At 49.3% G+C, this 21502-nt stretch overlaps 1 protein-coding gene across 1 annotated transcript; it reads right to left on the bottom strand.

Annotated features, from left to right (window-relative positions):
• Positions 1 to 2571: 2571 nt before the first annotated feature.
• Positions 2572 to 10658, bottom strand: CKS2 (CDC28 protein kinase regulatory subunit 2). Its single transcript, XM_075931886.2, has 3 exons — positions 10473 to 10658; positions 7811 to 7938; positions 2572 to 2915 (listed from the first exon to the last, which is right to left on the bottom strand). Exons 1-3 carry the CDS (start codon positions 10529 to 10531, stop codon positions 2863 to 2865), a joined length of 240 nt encoding a protein of 79 aa, XP_075788001.1. The 5' UTR covers positions 10532 to 10658; the 3' UTR covers positions 2572 to 2862.
• Positions 10659 to 21502: the final 10844 nt, after the last annotated feature.

The following is a 21502-nucleotide window of genomic DNA, read 5'->3' as shown; positions in this document are numbered from 1 at the left end:
GGGAAGATTGAAAGTTAGTAATGGCCACTCATTTCCACAGACTGTGTTCATCCTGGAAGACATTTCACTGTTTAGGGTGATCAGGGAAGTAAAGAAGGGTCTTTTACTTGACTATGGGGTTCCATTCAAGAACCTTTGTCTTAGTGCAATAAGAGTTCCTTCCTCCCCCTGGCTCACAGCATGGTGGTGAGGGAATGTCAGCCTTTGGGACTAAATACCATGTTTGCTTTGCTAGCTAATTTGAGCAGGGTGGCATACCAGTTGCATGACTCTTGATGAGGTCTATGAGACAGATTACCAAAATGTAAGAGGTTGCATCAATGGTCTGTTCACCATCTGACCAACTCTGTGCTGGTAGCAACATCACACAGAATCAAAAGGCCTACTTGTTATAACCCTCCCTCTTCCATGTTGCATGAATGCTTTCTAAGACACAACTCACTAGGCACATCATTCATAGCTTCCAAGGTCTGCAAATGGCTCCTCGCATGAAGGATAAAAAACAGTTCCTCACTGCAAGCCACTGCAGATGCTGAGTTCTCTTCTGAGTCTCCCTCAACCTGCTCAGCCATGACTTCCTCCTTCTGTCAGTCTAGTGTGGATAGCCCAAGTCCCCGAAGTATCCACATGAGTCTTTGAAAGAAGTTGGAATCACCTCCAAGTATATCAGCTAGCTCTTTGCCAAACCTGCCAAAAGCCAGAGTGGTGATTTGCTTCCTATGTCACGTGGTTGGCATTTTGCAGCTCCTTCACTTTGTCCCTGCACTGCAGCGAGTCCCGATCATGGCCCCTTTCAGTCATGCATCTTGTGCCCATAAATATAATTCCTACAGTTGGAGCGCAACTGGGATTGGACTGCCTCCTCTCCCTAAATGCTGATGAGACCAGCACGTTGGCTTGTCTCCAAACAGGGAATCTCCCTGGTATGGCCTGAGGAGAGATGCACTGAGAAAACACAACACATCACCACACAAATAGGAAGGAGACTTTCAAATTTCAAAAATGCAAAGGTGGGTCTCAGGGTTCGTCATCTGAGTGCAAGGCAATAGAGTTCAAACAGATGATCAGAGAGGCAAGTGCATGATACAGTACTACATCATGGTATCTACACTAGCATCACAATGCTGAGTCCAGAGCACAGCAAGCTCTATGCTTCTCACCAAGATGGTTTACTTCGCGCATACTAATTCTGCAGCTAATGCAAATTTAGTGGCATCCAGTGTGAACACCTCAAATGTTACAGCACCAGGGGCTGATTTACTGCACAGTAACTTGCCAGTGTAGACTTACCCTTAGAAAAACATCAAAATAGGTGTAGCCAATTGGCTAGTTTGCTTTTGTTATATTCACTGCTACATTATATTCTGTTTTATTATATTCATCAGCAGTAATGCAAGCAACCTACAGGCTTGCATCCTGTAAGACATTAGCTTTGGCAAATTAGTATGTCTACAGACAATCTCTAAACAAATAAAGCTTTGTATAGACCTGGGGTGAGCAAAAAGGCTACTGCAGGCAGGATGCAGCCCGCCAAGTGGGTTAATCCAGCCCATAGAGGTCCTGCCACTCCCCTGTCCCTGGCCAATTAGGGCCTAGGGACAGGAGAGCACACAATGCTTAGAGTTAACCCAGGCAGTTGACTAAGTACCACGTGCCAGAGGGCAGAGAGGGAGACTTCATGCTCCACCCTCCACTCCCAGGCCAACGAGGCCTGGGACTGGGCATGCAGTCTGTGCCTGCCCCGCAAGGGGCTCAGCACTTACAGAGTCAACCACCAGTTGCTAAACAGCAACTGGCAGTTGACTTAAGTGCTTAGCCCCTTGCAGGGAAGAGGCAGACTTCACACACTCCACCCGAGGCCTTGATTGGCCTCGGGGTGGGGGAGAGAGAGCACACAGGGTCTCCTCCCACCATTGGGGCAGACACCTAGAGGGAACTACCAGCTGTTCAGAACAGCTGGGGGAGGGGGAAGAAAAGAGAGAGTAAATACAATCAGACCTGTGGGCTAAGCAGCACAAAATTATCCAGGCCCCAAACCTTCCACCTGAGGCCCTGCCCCTTCTGCAGTGGCCCAGAATTCAAAGATTTCCTGAAATGACCCCTGGTCAAAAATTATTGCCCATGCATGGTATAGACGAACAGTTCAATGGAAAACCTTAAGTTTTTGAGGAGCAGAAAATAGGTTAAGGACTTAGTATATCTCTTGAGTTTCCCTCAACCTGCTCAGCCATGATTTCCTCCTCCTGTGTCAGTCTAGTGTTGGATAGCCCGAGTCCCTGAAGTATCCACAGGGGTCTCTGAAAGAAGGTGGAATCACCTCCAAGTATATCAGCCAGCTCTTTGATGTGGTTACAGGGGCCAATAACTCCCAGCACTTCAGGGACCTGTCAATCCTCAAAGTGAGGACTGAAAATCCATAAGTAATCTATATAATACATAAAAATAGATATCCAGAATTAAGGAAGTCAGGGACTTTGAACTAATAATTGTTTGATAAAGCTGTGCAGACTGGCACAGTACTGAAACTAACATTTTGGAAGAAAAATACATTTAATAAGTTTATAGGCAGGATAGACATGCAACATGAACACTTTATTAAACAAAAGTAATTTAATAAAAAGTCAAATAGACATTTATATTACAGTAAAGGCATATGCTTTTATTAATCTTTAGACACCATAGCAGCCTACTTGGAATTGCATTTGACTGAGCTCTGTTGCTGTGAATAATACAGCTCATGCACAGATATGGATGTATGTTTTGTACATTTTTTCAAGTATTCACTGAATACTACCAACATATATACACACTCATATACATAAAGTTCAAGAAGATTTAACAGGAGTTTCCCAGGAAAAGAGTTCATTTTTGTTGGTCTTTTGGAAGAGGTCTTCTAAAGAGAAGGATGTGTGGTTCTGGGGAAATAAGATAGAAAACAAATTAGTGTTATCCTCCAATATTTAATCACATTTAGTCCTGCATATTTGTGTATAGAAGGTTAGTACTCCAGTGACATTTAAGCAGTGAAAATGTAAAGGCTCCCCACCGAATGCAAGAAAGATGACAATCAGGGCCGGCTCTAGGCACCAGCAAAACAAGCAGGTGCTTGGGGCTGCACATTGCTAGGGGAGGCATTCTGGCCCGGAGGAGGAGCAGGGCGGTGGGGAGACTTCTGCAGCTGCCCCGAGTTGGGAGCCCTGCGCCTGGCCCAGCAGCACTGGGAGGGGAGGGAGGGGTGCCTGGCCCCGGTGCAGGGCAGCCACGGCTGGTGATGCTGAGCCTGGCAGGTCCAGCCACAGTGGCTGCTCCCAACAGCCAGCTCACTGGAGTGGTGGGCGCTGGGGCCCCATCCCTTGAGCAGGGAGCCTACCAAAGCTGCCCCAATCTAGGAGCCCCGCACCCAGCTGCTTGGAGCTTGCGCCTGGTCCTGGGGGCACTGCATGGGCAGCCCCGAGGCACAGCCCCTGCTGGGAGGGCAGCAAGGGGCAGCTATGGCTGGTGAGGCTGAGCCCAGCAGCCGCCTCTTTGCCTTCATGAATGTCCCCCCCCCCCCCAGCCGGTGCCCCTCCCTCTGTGTGCCCTCCCCCTCCCTGGCCTGTGTGCCCCAGCCCACTGTCTGCCGACCCCCACCGCAACCCTGCTGGAACCCCGTCTCCTCCACCCCCCCTAGAATCCTCTCCTGTCTGATTCTCTAAACAATCCCCCCTCCCCCTACTCTGTGCCCTGATCCCTCCCTCCTCCCCCCCCACACCTGCCCAGGAACCCAGCCCCCTTGTGCTGTGTCCTAACAACCTCACACCTGCCTGAGACCCAGGTGATTCTCCCTCTCCCTTTGAGGAAGGGGAACTCTGGTGTTCCCATTGCCTGTGTCCCCAAGTCCCTTTCTGTCTGGGGCAGGAGAGCTTTATTAAAATTGGAATTGTGATCCAATTTAAATAGGCTTTGTTTTAAATATATACCTTTAAAATAAATTAAAAATTATGGCCTAATCAGATCAGCAGCTGATTCCAGGAAGCCCAGGGCAGAGCAGCTGGGGTCCTGCCGGGTTGGTCCCGAGGGGCGGCGCTACAAGACCAACCCGGCAGCACCCCAGCTGATCTATTGCAGGCATCCCCGATTCAGCTGCTGCTGAAACTGACCAGGAGCGGCTGAATCAGGGACTCCTGGGGCAGAGCCTAACTATTGTAAGGGGGGGCTATGAGGGGTCTGGGGTGGCATCCCCTCCCACCCCACTCCAGACCCCTCATAGCCCCGCCTTCTGATAGTCCAGCATATCTGATAACTCGGCACCCCCTGGGTCCTAAAGGTGCTGGATTATCGTAAGTTTACTGTATAAGGCTTCTAATAATAAAATCCCTTTGCAGAGTGAGGAATGGGACCGGGACTCCAGCACTAGGTGATGTGAACAGCTGCATGCTTTGGCAGTCTTTCACTGGCTTGCTGTGGATGAACCTGCCCTCCCATTGTCCTCACATGGGAGTCCCCGGCGATCTCCGAGGAGACGAAAATGCCCCGGGGTTTGGGCTTCCCCTGATGCATGTGCCCCGCGACCACCCAGGAAGCCACACGAGATGCATTTGCATACGGACCCCCAGCAAGCCATGCAAGCCGCATTTGCGTGCGGACTCTCCCTGGACAAAGAAGGGGGAGGCAAAATTTGTTTTGCTCGGGGCAGCAAAAAAAACCCCGAGAGCCAGCCCTGATGATCATTCCTATGCAGTTTCTTCAAGCTTGTCCCTCTTTGAGGACAAGCTTAGAAACACCCAAGTGACTTGAGTATCAAGGGGTATGTCTACACTACAAAGTTAATTGGAACTAACAGACGTTAGTTCGAATAAACTTTGATAGGCGCTACACTAGCGCTCCGCTAGTTCGAACTTAATTCGAACTAGCGGAGCGCTTAGTTCGAACTAAGGGGTGTATAGCCCCTTAATTCGAACTAGTGGGAGGCTAGCCCGCCCCAGCTTTCCCTGGTGGCCACTCTGGCCAACACCAGAAAAACTCTATTGCCCCCCTCCTGGCCCCAGACCCCTTAAAGGGACATGGGCTGGCTACGATGCCCGTGTCAGGTGCAAGCCTGCCAGCACCCAGCTAACAGACCCTGCACCTGGCACGGCTCGAGCCAGCCACCCGATGCCCCCCAGCCCTCCCCCTCTTCCCGGGACCAGGCTGGAGGCTCCCGGGAGCTTGCCCGGGACCGCAAGAGGCGAGCACCCGCATGGTCTAGTGTGGACATCGTGGACCTCGTCCACGACCTCCACACTAGGTACAGGAAAGTGGCCATCTAGGGCAGGGGAGCTGCCAGCCTGGCCACCCAGGAGCAGGTATGCATGAAAATCAAGGTGGTCCACTGAGACCCCCGACCCTGAGCCCACAGCTTACAATGGCCGTACTGGGTCAGACCAAAGGTCCATCTAACCCAGTAGCCCGTCTGCCGAAGGCGGCCAACCCTAGGGACCCTGGAGGGGATGGACCTAAGACAGTGACCAAGCCATTTGTCTCGTGCCATCCATCTCCAGCCTTCCACAAACTATGGGCAGGGACACCACTCCTACCCCCTGGCTAATACCACTCCATGGACCCAACCGCCATGACTTTATCTCACTTCTCTTTATACTGTTCTAGTTCTAGCCTTCACAGCCTCCTGCAGCAAGGAGTTCCACAGGTTGACTCTGCTTTGTGAAGACAACTTTCTGTTACTAGTTTGAAGCCTGCTATCCATTCTTTTGGTGTCCTCTAGTCCTTCTATTATGGGAACTAATGAAGAACTTTTCTGTATGCACCCTCTCTACCCCACTCATGCTTTTATAGACCTCTATCCTATCCCCCCTCAGTCTCCTCTTTTCTAAACTGAAAAGTCCCAGTCTCTTTAGCCTCTCTTCATATGGGACCTGTTCCAAACCCCTCATCATTTTAGTTGCCCTCCCCTCTCCCACTCTCTCTCTTCCCCTCTCCCACCTCCTTTTCCCAGTCTCCCCCAGTTTTGTTCAATAAAGAGATTCTATTTTTGACCACACATTTTCTTTATTTTGTAAATCAGGAAGGGGGGCTAGGGAAGGGTAAGTGGAAGGAGGTGAGGGAGGAATGGGGTACGAGCCTCCAATGGGGAGGACTGGGCTGGCTCTGCGGGCTTCTGGGGGTGGAAGCTCTCCTGCAGCCCCCCAATTGCCCCCTCTCCCCACATGGCAGCCTGCGGCAAGTGCAGCATGTCTGATGGCCAAGTGCTCAGGGCACTCCAAGACAGGACTGCTTTGCAAGCGAGACACCCCTGAGAACTGTCTGTCCGGGGTGGGGGTCGGGTCCCTTTAAGCACAGCCCTCGGCTAGCCTGAGGCAGCAGCTCCACGTCCTACTCTGATGCCCTGCCAGCACTGCTTCCGGCCATCCTTAACCCCGGTTCAGGGTCCACTTGATGTGGACATGCTAGTTCGAATTAGCAAAACACTAATTCGAACTAGTTTTTTAGTCTGGATGCGTTAGTTCGAATTAGCTTAGGTCAAATTAACAAATTCGAACTAAATTAGTTCAAATTAGCGCTGTAGTGTAGACATACCCTAATTGGCTTAAGTGTTTAAGTTCTACCTTGGCAGCACGAGTGACCCATTAAAAATTGAGGGGAACAACAATATTTAGATATTTCCATGAATGCTCAAGTTTCATATATCTGAAAGGGTAAGTGTTGTGTGACCCATCAGGGCATTTTAGGAAAATGCAACATCTCCCTATTTGTAACTAATGCATGAGCATTGATAAATATCACTGCAGACCTTGTTAAGGCACAGAAATAGTACTAGTTTAACAGGACTATAGCCAGTACAGCTAAATTGGACTTTTTGCATCATTTCGATACTAAACTCTAAAGTAGATGCAGTTTATATTAGCTTGTTTTGCTAGGATAGCTGAGTAAGTAAAAGCATCCGTATGCCACATCAATACTTTGGGTTGCCAGTGTCACTGTACTAGCTAACTCTTTCTAGTATAGTACTGGTTGTTTTAACAGCTCATGAATGTTCCCACAAGTGGGTACATTGATTTAACTAGCCTAGTTTCTGGACAAGCTAATTAAGACCCAATTTCCTTGTTTAAACAAGGCCTTCAGGCAAAGTGACACATGCACATCCTTAAGCAGGAGACGGAACTACAGCAAGTTGTTGGAAGGAATGTCCACAATAGCAGAAAAATGGAATTGACCTTTGGAAGACCTCACAAGCTAATTCAGCCAGCCATCAAATTTTGAACACCATTGACATGTCACCTGTACCTGCAGTTTTTCCAGACAATTATGTTAACCTGCACTCATGTTTGTACTAGTTTTAGTCCTAACACTCATAATAAGCAAGTAGCGGTTGAAAGGAGTCAGTTTTACATTGACACAAAGATCATAGTATTGCGGTTTAACTGTCAACTGCTTTATTTCATATGTCCCTTAGTTAAAATCCTAATCTTAACTTTTGTTGTTTCTAGCAAAATCAGCTATGATAATCACTAGGATAACATTCTCTCTAGCAAATCAGCTATGATAGTCACTAGGATAACATTCTCTCTCTGGTTCAAAGACAACCAAGTTACAGTTCATGTATAAATTTAATCCAACATGAGTGGCAGCAATTTGCCAGTGTTCTAGTTTGACAGCTACAAACTAGACATGGGATGCCCATGACTCCAATGCTTCTCTGCTGCTGCTGCTGCTAGTTTCCCCAAAGTTGCAACAAGGCAGTTATCAGTTTTTTGGGTGTCCTTTTAATTCCAAGGATTACCTGTTCAGTCAGTTAAAAATGACTGTTTCATTGCTATGATAGCATTCTACCTACCTGGCTCATGGATCATGTAATGGACCCAGCCCAGACTTTGTTGGACACCAAGTCTTCTCCACTCCTCTTCAGACATTAGATGAGTTTTTGGTACTTGCTTTGAAAGTTCTCTGGGTAACATCACGTGTCTGTTGAAAACATTATTACTAAAAATGTTAACAGTTTCTTTGATAACACCTGTATTTGTAGGCCATAACCTTTACTGCCTTTCCTACAGCAATGTCTTGAGCATGGTTCAAAGTCTGCCAGACACCAAAAAAACTTCCCGACAAGATCAGGCAACTCATCATGATTCTGACCACCAGTGGGAAGCCCATTACACTTTTCCCAAGACACGGTTACCCCTCCCAATTTATTTCTGTGACAGCTGGTGGAAGGAAGTCTACCTGTTCTCAACTTTCCTGGGAGTTTTATTCACTATCCTAATAGGAAGGGCTTGACAAACCGCTGATTCTACTCACCCGTGACAAATAGATTTCAGCCAGTTGCTCCGTGCGCCCCATTCACCGGCACTGTGCATACGCATGTGTGGTGTGGGGCAGGCAAGTAGCTCTCGCCACGGTTTGTCAAGCCCTCCTAATAGGGATGTAAAATTTTGATATTTGGCTAATAAAACAGTCGATGCCATTTGTATTGATTAGTCAATAAGGATGCTTTGGCCTTTTAAGCGTAGCAGGGCTGTTGCTACACTTAAAAGGCAAAAGCGCTTCAGGGAGCATGGTGCCTGGGATCAATGGGGAGTCCCCAGTTGGCCCTGGGCTGCATGCAGTATTTCAAATCAGCAATCCGGGGTCTGGCCCCAGGTAGTGCTGCTGCCTTGAAGCACCCCTTCCCTCTGCTGCTTTTCTGACAAGAGGCAGCAAGGTAGGGAAAGCAACTAGTCAATTAGCTTGTCGATAGTCAACAAGTTGTTCACATCCCTATATCCTAGAAAACATATCAACTGTTTTAGCTCATGTAGATGTGCTAAATTCATTTGATGTGCTAAATCTTGAAATCCAAGAACCAGTAGAGTAGATGTTAAACCTTCAGCTATGTAAGGGAAGATGTAATCATGCACCCTCACCTGAAATAGGAGCTAGTCTACTACAGTGTTTCTCAACCAGTGGTACAAATACCCTCAGGGGTACTCAAGAGAAGGCGGAGGGGAGGGGAGAACACAATTGAAATTTGGAGAAAACTGAATTTGTGTTAAGATTTACAGCGCTTTATTATTTTTGTAGTTTTTACACCCAAACATTTCCATCACCCACCCGGTTACGATTAAGCCATTTAAACAAATGTGTTGCAATGGTAGAAAATTTTGTATGTCTGAAAACTGTAGATACTGGAGGGTACCTATAATTTTTAAAGGGGGTACTTCATAAAAAAAAGTTGAGAAATACTGGTCTAGTGCATAGTTATTAAAGCACTGCGCCCCTGGCAATTATTGCCACACTGTTTAAGAAACTAAAGGAAACTTCTGTATACCTAACCAGATAAGTAGTTTTAGGAAACACAAAACAGCCATGACTCCTGATTTATCACTGCCAAGTCAACTGCTGACCAAAAGGAATATGACCTTTGCCCTTGAATACTAATCTATTTGTACATGTAAATGAAACCTATCTTGGTGAGATAAAATTTAAAAAGTCACAAAACTAAGACATAGGACATTTCATAGGGCACTTAACGGTGTTTACATATTCCTCTCACAGTCCAAGTTGCATTCTGCCTCTCTATTTACAAGTTGGTCTCACAGCATTGTTTCAGCCTTGAACAAACAAAAAAAAAAAAAAAAAAAAAACACACAAGGGGCCTTGGGCTCTCTGTTCTTAACCGGCATATAGAGGTTACCTATATGTAACAGAAGTAGTTACCCTATCATGGCATATTTACTACCAAGATGCAGGTTGTTGTGGGTCTTAATTCACATCCGTGTTAAATTGCCAAGACTCTCCTGCATTGTAAAGCAGCTACACAGGAAAAGGTTGTGCCCACCTCAGGCCACGTGGCCTCAACGATTTTGTGTTAAGGGATTAGGGCAGCAACTACCACAGTCGGAGCTTCTGAAGCAGTGAAAGCCATCAGGTTATAAGGGAGCCAGAGGCGCCTCCCTGATGTTGCCGACAGGGAGTTGCCATTGTTGTCACCCCAGAGACTAGGATCATTTACAAGCAGCAAAACAGTCGAAACTGCCAACGGCGCAACACGCATGTCTGCTCCGAGTGGGAGAGGGACCTGCGAGGGCGCAGCAACGGCTGCTAAGAGTTCCCTAGTGACTTTCAAGGACTTTTCCCGCGATCTCACTAGCTCAGCTCTGGCGATGCGCGCCTCCTTAGCCGCAGACACAGCGCGACTGGCGCCAAACAAGGCCCGCGAGCCCTTTTAGGGTCCGCCCAGCCCGACCGCCCCAGGCTCCCCTCGCTGTGTCCCCGACCCCTGCGGGGAGCCACTGCAACGGCCGCCCCCTCGTTTTCCAGGGCGGACTCGACGGCGGCTGTGCCAGAGGCAGATGGAGAGAGCCTGAAAGCCCCCACGCGCCCTCCCATAGCCAGAAGGGGAGCAGCAGGGAAAAGCATTTGCGCGCCCTGCGCTTCCTTCCCGAAACCCCTACGCGCGGCCCCCCAAGCACAGACAGGGGGTGAAGGGACCAGAGAGGACCGGCCCCGGCCCTACGCACCGATACTCGTAGTGCTCGTCGAAGTATTTGTCGGAGTAGTAGATCTGCTTGTGGGCCATGGCGAAGGCAGCAGCTACAGCGGCAAGACGCAACTCCGGTTCCTCAGCCTGAGGCAGCGCCCGCTGATTAATAACCGACCCGGTCGGCTTTCCACTCAATTTGAATCCAACAAATCAACGTTTATTGGCGGGTGGAGCCAGCCAATCACTGAACGCGCCTGTCCCATAAGTCAGACGATTACGTCACCCGCGCTCTACCAACCAATTAGAGGCTTTCGGAGCCAAGGTACGAGTGGGACGTTTAAAGGCGGGGTGGCTGCGCGCGCGCGTCCGGTAAAGGTTGGGGGGGTCGGTTTGGGCGCGCGCGTTCAGCCTTCCTGCGCTTCTCTCCAGACACGCGCTTGCCTCGTGAGCTGCAGTGGGCGGTTACAGTTACAGTTGCCGGCGGTTGGGGAATGGGTCGAGTTCGCAGATTTTGCTGTGCTGCGTGTGCAGCTGAGCTCTGCCCCTCCCGGCCTAGCGGCCCGTCCTGCTGATGCGCGTTCGCACCCCTACCTCCCCTGCAATGGCACCCGCACACTGCAGCGTCCCGTTCAGACAGGCTCAGGCGTAACGCTTCTACGTCTCGCCCCTTGCAGATCCCGCCCCGCAGACCCGAGGCTGGAACCTGGGACTCGGGGTTGGAGCCTGAGTCCGGCCGGGAATAAAGGGTCAAACCCTGGTGTGTGTGTGTGGGGGGGGGGGGCACTGAGGACCTAGTGTCAACGGATTTATGCCGTGGGAATACTCGCAAGGGCTGGTTGGCTTTGTCCACTGGACAGGCGGGTTTTCACCACCCTAGTATGCGATAGGGTTGGGAGTGTGGTGTTGTGCGCACAATGAACGGATACACCTGGGCGTATCAGGTTTCCTGCAGAGCCGCCTCCCACCCCTCTGCCTCCCGCAGAGGCAGTAGCTAGGGGGACAAGTAGGAGCCAGTCCTTAAGGGGGGAGTCCACTTAAAAGCTGGCTCTCTGCCAGCTTCCACAGAGCCATCTCTCCCTTTCACCTCCTGTGCTGCTGCCTTTCTGTCAGAGTCAGCATTGGAGGGGCAGAGACTGTTTGTTGTCTGGGAGGTGGGCGGGCATTAGCCCCCCACTTCTAAAGGACCTCCCCCCAGCCTACGGGGAGGGTCCACAGAGCCCAGAAAACCAGCTGATCACATTGGACAAATAATGAGAAAACAGGGACCGGTGTGAGGGCCAAAGGGATACAACGAGGGAACTGGATGGGGATACTGAGCAGAGAACCCTGGACAGCGCCCACTTGTACCTGGAAGGTCTCTAGTGAGCCAGCAGACGCCACCCACTGGAACTCTGCCCGGATACGTGAGCGGATACTGGAATGGAAATAAGCCCCATAGTCACAGGCCCCTCAGCCAGCCAACCTCTGTTCCCTGGTTTTATGGGTTGCCAATTTGGCAATAGCCAGGAGAAGGTTGATTAGGAGGTCCTGTGACTTTGTGGGGCCACAGGTGGGGTGTGCATAAATTAACAGGTGGGGGGGAAAGTGCAGCCAGAACCTCAACATACAAGAAGCCAAAAAAGGGGCTGTAACCTGGTACACTTGAGATAGATCTGTGCCAGGGTCTCCCTTACGTCACAAAAGGGGCAAGTGTTAGGAATGGGGGTGAACCGTGCCAAGTACACGCCCATGCTCACCGCACTGTGCAGGATTTTCCAGCTGATGTACCCAGTGGTCTGTGGAACCAAGATCGAATAGAGGCTAGCCCATCAGGCTCCCTACCCTCTATTGGTTGTCCTATTTGAAATTGTGGGAAGGTGGGCGGGCAAAGCCCGCCCACGTTCTAAAAGCCCCTCCCCAGCCTTTCGGGAGGGACAGCTGGACCCACGTTCAACTAATTCCGGGGGACAAATAATGACAAAAGGGGCAAGGAGTGTGGGTCACAGGTTTAAAATAAGGGAACCAAAAGGGGACACCGAGCAGAGAACCCCGGACAGCGCCCACTGCTCCTCAAAGCTGTCGATGGAGCCAGTGGACGCGCCCAGAGGAACTCTGCCCGGAGACGTGAAGCTAGGGAGGAACGGAAATAGGCCCCACAGTCGCAGAGAACCCCCCCGTCCAACATCCTACTCCTGGTGTTGTAAATAGCGGCTTTCGCTAGAGCCAGGAGTAGGTTGACGAGGAGGTCTCGCGACTTTGTGGGGCCACGGATAGGGTGTGCATAGATGAAGAGGTGAGGGGAAAAGTGCAGCCAGAATCTCAATAGGAGGTTCTGGAGGAGCCGGAATAGGGGCTGCAACCTGGCGCATTCAAGATATGCGTGCGCCAGGTTTTCCCTCACGCCGCAGAAGGGGCAAGCTTCCGGGATGGGGGTGAACCGCGCCAAGTACACGCCCGTGCTCACCGCACTGTGCAGGATTTTCCAGCTGATGTACACAGTGGTCCGTGGAACCAAGATCGAATAGAGGCTAGCCCATCAGGCTCCCTACCCTCTATTGGTTGTAGGAGGTCCCGGCACGTGGTGTTTGGGCGGGACACAAGGATGGGGAAGTGGAGCGTGTGAAGCACGAGCGTGTACAGGTGACCCTGGCGCAGTTTGGAAGGGGACCGGCTGCAATGCGAGCAGTTGGTTTGGGTGATGAGGGGGAGGCGGTCGGGAAGATATGTGGGACTGGGAGCCAATGGAGAGATTGGGAGGGCTGGGGGTAAGGGGTGGGTGGGGCGCACCCTCTGGCAGGACCCTGTTTGGGTACACCCAAGCAGTGGATGGCAAAGTGTCCTTCACCTCCTGAAGTACACGCTGAGGAGTACGTAAGGTGGAGAGCCCCATGCACTGGGCGAGCACCCTAGGATCCACCCAGTCTCCCTGGTCATAGTCTAGGAGGTCTCCGACTCTGGCAACTTCTGCCAGAACCAACCTCTGGCACACCAAGGGGTACTCCACCACCTATACACATAGGCTGTGTCTACACTGGCAAGTTATTCCGGAAAATCAGCCGCTTTTCCGGAAAAACTTGCCAGCTGTCTACACTGGCCGCTTGAATTTCTGGAAAAGCACTGACGATCTAATGTAAAATCATCAGTGCTTTTCTGGAAAAACTATGCTGCTCCCATTCGGGCAAAAGTCTTTTTCCGGAAAACTGTTCCAGAAAAGGGCCAGTGTAGACAGCACAGTAGTGTTTGCCGCAAAAAAGCCCCAGTTGCGAAAATGACGATTGGGGCTTTTTTGCGGAAAAGCGCGTCTAGATTGGCCACAGACGCTTTTCTGGAAAAAGTGCTTTTCCGGAAAAGCGTCCTGCCAATTTAGATGCCCTTTTCCGAAAATGCGTTTAACGGAAAACTTTTCCGTTAAAAGCATTTCCGGAAAATCATGCCAGTGTAGACGTAGCCATAGATGGGGATTGCGTAGCAGAGTCTCCGCAAGGAGGTCTGCCCCCATGGTGGCTCCCAAGGACCTGGTCAACACAAGCAGCTTCTAGACCCGGAGGAAGTCCTGGTGGAAGGCCGATAGCACAGAGAGGTCTTGCGAAGACCTCTCAAATAAAGGAGCTGCTGGTCATATCGAAGCTCTTGGAAGCGGCGAAGGAAAGCGTGCACCAGCGTGCTCCACGCCAGACTACCTGCATCGAATAAGAGTCTCTGCAGGGCCCGGAGGCGGAGGACATGAACCCGCGTGTGCAAACACATCAGGCCCTGCCCTCCCTCCCTCCTCCAGGGGGAGATGGAGAACCCCTGCAGAGACCCAGTGCAGTCCTGGCCAGAAGAACCACAGCATCAGCTGCTGGATATGAGCCAGGAAGCCCCGGGGGCGGGACCAGGGTGTTGAGACAGTTTGGAGGGGCAGGGAGGAGGGCAGGCGGGAGCTGATACGCCCAGGGAATTGTCTTTTAAGTCTGCTCCCTCCTCTCCCCCGCCTCCCACCTCTGTATCCTGCTAGTAGCTGTCTGCCCCCTCCCTGCATGTAAGAGTGTAACCAGTGAAAAATTCAACAGTTACACATTTACCAAAAAAAACATATTTGCTAACATCCCTACTATGCGATGAGGAAAGGGCTAGTGTGGCACATTTTGGAAGGGCACTAGAAAGTGCGATGTGGATTTCTTGACCATACCCCTTCACACAAGGCTTGAGAAAAATGTGACCATATGTATCTGAGTTTCTATGGGCAGTGCCATAACTAGGTATTTTTGTGCCTGGGAGAAAATATTAATTCTGCGCCCCTTCTGCTTAGGTTATTAGACATCACACTCTTTACTTTTGCAGCTTATTTTTACTTTTGCATCTTTGAGCCTCTGATTATGATGTGCCTGCTGCAAGCACCCCATTTGCCCTGCCCTTGTTACGGCCCTGCCTATGGGTCACTCGCAGCTGTAATTCTTTACTCCACACACTGATTAGATCAAAAAGCTCTGAGGTGCTCCAAGCAAGAGAGCGTCTTGAGCAATAGCCATCCCATTTCCCAAGAGAATGCCACGAGGTCCACTACCCAATGGGCCAGATAGCAGGAAATTGATTCTAAAGTTCCCTAGAGTTTGCAGGTGTGAGGAGCTCATTTTTGTTTATCTGTTTAGGTGGCAGTAGAGCAGTGGAGTTCAAAGTGCTGGCCAGACTGGCTAATTCGGCATTGCTGGGTATATCCTGGAATTCAATAAAACCCCTACTGTAGTACATGCTACATGATTGTCCACAGTAAGGAAAGGGGAGAGAGAAAAGTCCCTCACAAAGACTGAAGATTTTTGTTGCCAAAATTTTCCATTTTTTGCAACTTGTGTTGCAATATGAATACTCTCCGGGTTTTGTCACCAAAAAAGGTTTTTTGGTGACAAAACTTGCCAGTACAGACAAGCCCTGGTATTACCTATGCTAGCTGGATTCAGGCTGGCTTGTGTAGGCTAGTCTGTGTATAGCTTTTGCCATATATTTTTGCTGTTGCTGCACTTCAATTTTAGAAGCATAGACAAAGCTCCTGACTTCACCAGCAGGCAACAATTAACCACAGTATTTGTTTTCTGTTAGCTTGGCTACTGGGTATCATAATTAATGACTAAGACACTAATTAATGCACACTGTATTAAGGCTGATTTTCTAGCTTTTGTTGGACAGAATAGCTTTAAGATGTCTGGCAACGTTTTCGGATACATCTGTCTTCACAGAGTAAAAATTTAACAGAAGATTCTAGGTAGCTGAAAAACTCCATATGTGTCTGTTTACATATAGAAAGGCAAAGGCGGACCCAACTTCTGTTGGTAAAAAAGACTAGCTTTTACGTTTACACAGAGCTCTTCTTCAGGTTACATTTACATTGTTTAAACCAAGAGACTAACTCCAGAAGGCTTTAGTGCTAATCCATCTCGGATTACAGCAGTTGATTGAACAAATTATATATGATTACTGGAACATGTCTGTGTACTTGGGAAGACAGAATTGTCAAGACATTTAGAATTTATACTTAGATTTTGTTACTGACTCCTATAACCACTTTTTTCCCCATTTGCAAAGTTGGGCTAATAATACTGATACATCTATCTGTCTCAATCATACACCTATAAATGCAAAATATTATTATTTGTGTTATTACTTTTAGTTTTAAAATATTTTTGTAAAGAAACACATTTTCCACTGATGTTTACCTCTATATTGTCAATAATTTGGAAAAAGTATGTTTGTTTTTGTTCATTATGAGTTGAATTCTCTATTCAAACCCTTAATATAAATTTTTGAGCCATAATTGTTTGTTAGCTTGCTCAGAGATACATAGTTTATTATGAGATTTATTTACTAACAAAGCTTGTGTTTTCTGTGCTATGCAAGACTTGGAAAGTTGAGAATTCTTAGTCTGATTTTCAGAAGCGCTAGGCACACACAAATACCAATGAAATCAATGGGAGATCCTGATGCTGATGCTATGTATAATCAGGCTGGCATAACCAATAGAAAGTCTGTCCTTCCCCAGTTTATTACAAAGTAAAAATGACCTATATGTTACAGGACTTGAGAAGGCTCCTCTGCATTGACAGGGTAGCTTTGTGTAACCTGTTTTGGTGATGTACTGTACAATTTGTACCATGGGCGCTGGCTACTCAACCTCCTGCTCTGAGGCATGAGGCAGAGCAGGCGCAGGAAGAGACTGATTCCACCTGATTCCTTTCCCCATACCCTCACCCCATCTTCCTGCTCCTGCTCTGCCCCAATGTCCCACCCTTAATCCTTCCCCCAAGTCCCAAATCCTGGCACACCTTTTGGCACCCCCCAAATGCACCTTGTTTCTCACCTTCCTTTCTAGAGCCTCCTGTATGCTGTGAAACAGCTGTTTATGGTAGGCAAGAAGCACTGGAAGGGAGGGAAAAGCTGGCTGCCAGTAGGTGCTGAGCACCTGCTAGTTTTAGCCAGTTTCAGGGGAGACCATCCATGCAGTAGGTGCCTATAATTTGTACCAATCTATATTAGGGCATTCTGTAGCATCTGTGAATATAGCATCTAAATGGTGCAAATTTGCTCTGAATGTACAAGTACTTTTATGTGTTTAGTTTATTCCTTTCCATTTCAAATTGCCATCTGCCTTCACTGTGCTATAGAACTAATACGAAGGTGGCATATAATCATAGAATATTAGAACTGGAAGGGACCTCATGAGGTCATCGAGTCCAGTCCCCTGCCCTCACGGCAGGACCAAGCACTGTCTAGATCAGGGTTGGGCAATAATTTTTGATGGGGGGGCCACTCCAAGAATTTGGAAAGTGGTTGAGGGCCACACTCTTCCATGATATTGATGGAGGTTAGGTGCAGAAGAGAGCTTGGGGTAAGGGATGGAGTTTGAATGAGGGAGGCAGTTGTGATCCAAGGCACTGGACTGGGGTGCAGGGGGTTGGATTGTGACCTAGGGCAGGGAATTGGGGTACAAGAGGTGGTGCAGGGGTTTGGGTTGTGATCTAGGGCAGGAGGGGACTGTAATCTGGTGCAGGGTATTGGGGTGCCAGATCTGAGAGAGGGTATGGGATTTGGGTATGTGGAGTAGGGAGGCATGTATGGGGGACAGAGAGTTGCGGAAGAGAGGGGCTAGTGTTCCAAAAGCAGGCTATGGCCAGGAGACTTACCAGCCAGTAGCCTGTTGCTGAATCAGCCTCCCTGCCTGCCCCGCTCCTGCACAGACTGCAGTCATGTACTCTATGAATAACTACAAACCCCTTGTGCTTTATGGCTGCCACTTATTGGAACAGGCATCTCCCATTGCCCAGTTTCTTGCCAGAAGCCGGCCAATGGGATTGTGCTAGAGGAAGGAGCAGCTCCTAAAGCTTACCTCCTTCCCTCCAGGCTCAGTTTTCAAAGTGAAACTGCCCTGCAACCGTGTTTCTGAGCAGCATGCGGATGGGGTGAGGCAAGCAGGAACGTGCCTGGGGCTCCCCGCAGCATTCATTGGCTTGATCTGGTGATTTGGTGGTCCAGATCTGGCTTGTGGGCCGTAATTTGCCCGGGCCTGGCCTAGACCATCCCTGATAGATATTTATCCAACGTCATCATCATCATCAACAACCATGGGCTCAACGCCCGTTGGTGCCTCCCTCACTATTTCCTTGTATCTTTTCTTGTCCAGTACAGAGTGGCTCTGCACCAATCTACTATATCATCTACCCATTCTCTGTGGGGTCTTCCTCTTCTATTCGGACCATCCATTATGCTGAATACCAAGGTCTTAACTTTTTGCTCATCGTTCATTCTGCAGATATGCCCGAATAGCTGTAACTTCCGTTGTATAACCTTCTGCAGTAGGTTCTCTTTCGGCTGTATCTTTCTATGTAATTCCCTGTTGGTGACCTTCTACATCCATCCTATTCTCAGGATCTTTCTATAACACCTCCTCTCGAATGCCAATATCCTTCTCTTAGAATCTTTCGTTATCACCCATGTCTCAAGTCTGTACAACATGCTGCTAAATACACACGTTTTCAAGATGCTCAGCTTCATTCTTAAGCTAATCACTTTACTTTTCCAGATCTTATCCATCACCTTCAAACTTGCTCTTGCTTTCGCTATTCTAGTCGCTATTTCCTTCTGGCAATCTAGATCATACAGCATGTTGCTCCCCAGATTCGTGAACTTCTCTTCATTCTCTAGTTTGATCCCATCTACACTGATCTTCCTTCCCATTTCCTTATTTCTAAATACTATTGTCTTTGTTTTATTGATATTCATAATCAGTCCATACCACTTCCCTTCCTCATTTAGCACCTGCACCGTTCTCGCTAACATCTTCTTCGAGGATGTCCTTTTGGGTGCTCCACTGTTGGTGCTGGGCTTGCCTTGGCGCTGCAGAATGGAGATTTTTCCAGAAGCAGTACCCCGTTGGACCACGCATGCGCCGTAGTGTCTTGCGGCATTCGCGCTTTTTTGACTGGATGCGTGGTCCAGTTCCCGTCAGTTCCTCTCGACAACCTCAGGCTGCAGATGGAGGGAACTGCGCTCTTCTCCTCACTGACTCGTCCTGTTGTGAGATTACCCTCACCTCCCTCTCTCCTGTTCTTATTCCTTTTGCTCGTTTGCAAAAAAAAAAAAAAAATTTAGTAGATTAGTAGATAATTTCACTCTCAAATTACAGTACCTATATAGTACTCTATTAGTGTACAATTTGGTTTAAAAAAAAAAAGCCTCCCACTACAGCATACTACTCACCATGCTGCCGTCGCCTGGATTCAAAAAATGTGATACTTTGCCGGGAGGCAATGCCTGCCTTGGACGGTCACCCATCCTGCATAAGATTTCTGGGAGAAGCCCATGTTCCCCAGAATTGCCAGCATTGCAGTAAACTCACTGCAAGGGCCAGAAGAGACAGGGAGATGAGGTTGCGGATGCTTCTTTTTGATAAAGCCCTGCCGCCACTGCATCCTGCTCCCGTCTCCGAGAATCAGTCCACAAAACACAGGGCTGCTTCTCCCCCGACAACTTCGCCCAAGAGACCACGAGCGTCTCCCACAAGATCCCTGCCTGCAGTTCACCAAGGCAGAGTTAACTCCGGAGACAAGCCGGGGACCCCCGGCACGGCGAAACTGTGCTCCAAAACACCAGCGGCGCCTAAGCCAGTGAAGACAGGGCATAAAGCACACTATGCTGCAACAAGTGTCACTTCGGCCCCGTCCACACCTAGCCCCCCGGCACCGGCAGCAAAAGTGGTGCCGAGAGCCTCTTCAGCACCGGCAGCAACAGCAGCACTGGGGATCGCATCGGCACCAGATTCCCAACCGGCACTGACATCCATGCTGGCACCGCTGCCGCTGGCACCGCTGCCACTGGCACCGCCAGAGCAGGCACAGCCGGTGCTGCACTAGGCTAAGAGCAGCACTGATAGACCAACGCTGCAGACTCCTCCATCTCGGATCCGTTCTCCCTCGCTCCTCTTCTCGCCGGCACTGTCCTTATCTCCACTGGCACTGCACTCGGCACCATGCTCCCCACCTTACCGCAGCAGCCGGCAAACCTCTCATCGGTCTCCGCGGTGTTTACCATCTCTCTTCCTTGAGTCAGACCCTCACTATAGGAGATATCACTAGTGTCGCTGGTCCATCTCACCTGCCTCCTCCAGCCCTTCTTACACCCGCTCTTGCTCCCCGCACCCCCCACAGGGTCATCGTTGGGAGCATACCATGTCTACTTACTTTGAAGCCTGCTCACTGCTGGACAGATTATATCACCGTGATGAGCCCTACAGCTATGATTCTCGCAGCAGTTCCTCATATAATCAGGTCCAGGTCTCATGGATAATCCTGCTGTGATTGTGCCTCTCCTAGACGATCCCTAACTCTGGCTCCCACTACATGAACAGGGCAAACTACATTCCTGCCCCACCCCCCTTCGCAACCGGAATACAGCCACCAGATAACCAGCCACCAGAGGTATCCCCCATCGAGTCGTCTTCTCCGGATTAAGCTGTCATCCCAGGGGACGTTTCTCCACCAGACGATCTCCGACAGTTTCAGGAGCTGTTCAAACGCGTTGCAGTCAGTCACGAAATACCTCTGCAAGAGATGAAGGACAAACATCACCTTTTTAAGAACCTTCAACCTCAGCACAGATCCAGATTGGCTATTCTCCTAGATGAAGCAATTCTGGAGATTGCTGAAGATATCTGGCATACACCAGCGTCCGCACCTCCAGCGAATAAGAAATGTTACCGGTCTATCGAACAGAGTAAGGAAGATCAAAGGTGTTTAAAGACTTCCCAGAGAGTTATTAAATAACCCGACTCATCTGCTTAGGGATGGTATTTCAGGTTGGGACTCCTCTTTCCATATCTAATCACCGGCAGAGTGTCAACGCTTAGATTGAGATGGCGCGTTAAATAAAAACTTAAGACTTGGGTTTTCAGTGATAACCACAAGACTATATTAATCAGATTAAATTTAACAAACAGTAGAATTTATAGAATGGTATACCTCTAATTAGCAAATAAGGGGGCAGTCCCCTATTAAACTACACGGACAAGAAGGGGAAGTCCCTCCAAGTCCCTATGCCTACCACAGAGTCTTCGACGCAGGACGATTGATGGGAAGCTGGTGACCTTCAATCCGTTGGCTATTTGAAAGCCGCAGGAGAGGAACAACCAGGTGTCCCTCGTCGGCTGTCTCAGGGTCGAAGCTGGTGACGTCAATCCGTTGGTCCTTCCAGACCTCAAGAGAGGAACAACCAGGAGTCCCACGGAGAGCTGAGCAGAATTGTTGACTTCACCTTCCGCGAAGCGCGATTCTTCAGGCTCTTCGGCGCCTCTGGAACAGGCGATGGATGCTAGACTCTGCTCTATCTAACCTAACCCTAACCTAAAAATAAAACCTTAAACTAATCCCGACGCGCCCGACGTACAGACACGACGACGGCCAACATGCGTGGACCGACGCAGCCTGACGTACAGACTCGATGACGGGAACTAACCTAACTAACTACTAAACTAACTAATCCTAACCTTAAGTGAGAAGGTCTGACCTTCTGTCAGCCTAACTCACAGAAAAATACTAGATTATATAGACTGGAGGGAACATAGCC

The sequence above is a fragment of the Pelodiscus sinensis genome, chromosome 6, assembly GCF_052426305.1.
Source record: "Pelodiscus sinensis isolate ZL-2025 chromosome 6, ASM5242630v1, whole genome shotgun sequence".
In the NCBI taxonomy this organism is placed as follows: domain Eukaryota; kingdom Metazoa; phylum Chordata; order Testudines; family Trionychidae; genus Pelodiscus; species Pelodiscus sinensis.
This window is presented reverse-complemented; position numbering and strand designations above follow the sequence as displayed.

Bases quoted from the DNA above. Each gene is read 5' to 3' on its own strand.
- CKS2 (XM_075931886.2), bottom strand. From the start codon at position 10,531: ATGGCCCACAAGCAGATCTACTACTCCGACAAATACTTCGACGAGCAC. The intron at 7,939-10,472 runs GTGCGTAGGGCC...TGTTTTCAACAG, and splicing joins GACGAGCACTACGAGTATCG to ACACGTGATGTTACCCAGAG. The intron at 2,916-7,810 runs GTAGGTAGAATG...TTATTTCCCCAG, and splicing joins TTACATGATCCATGAGCCAG to AACCACACATCCTTCTCTTT.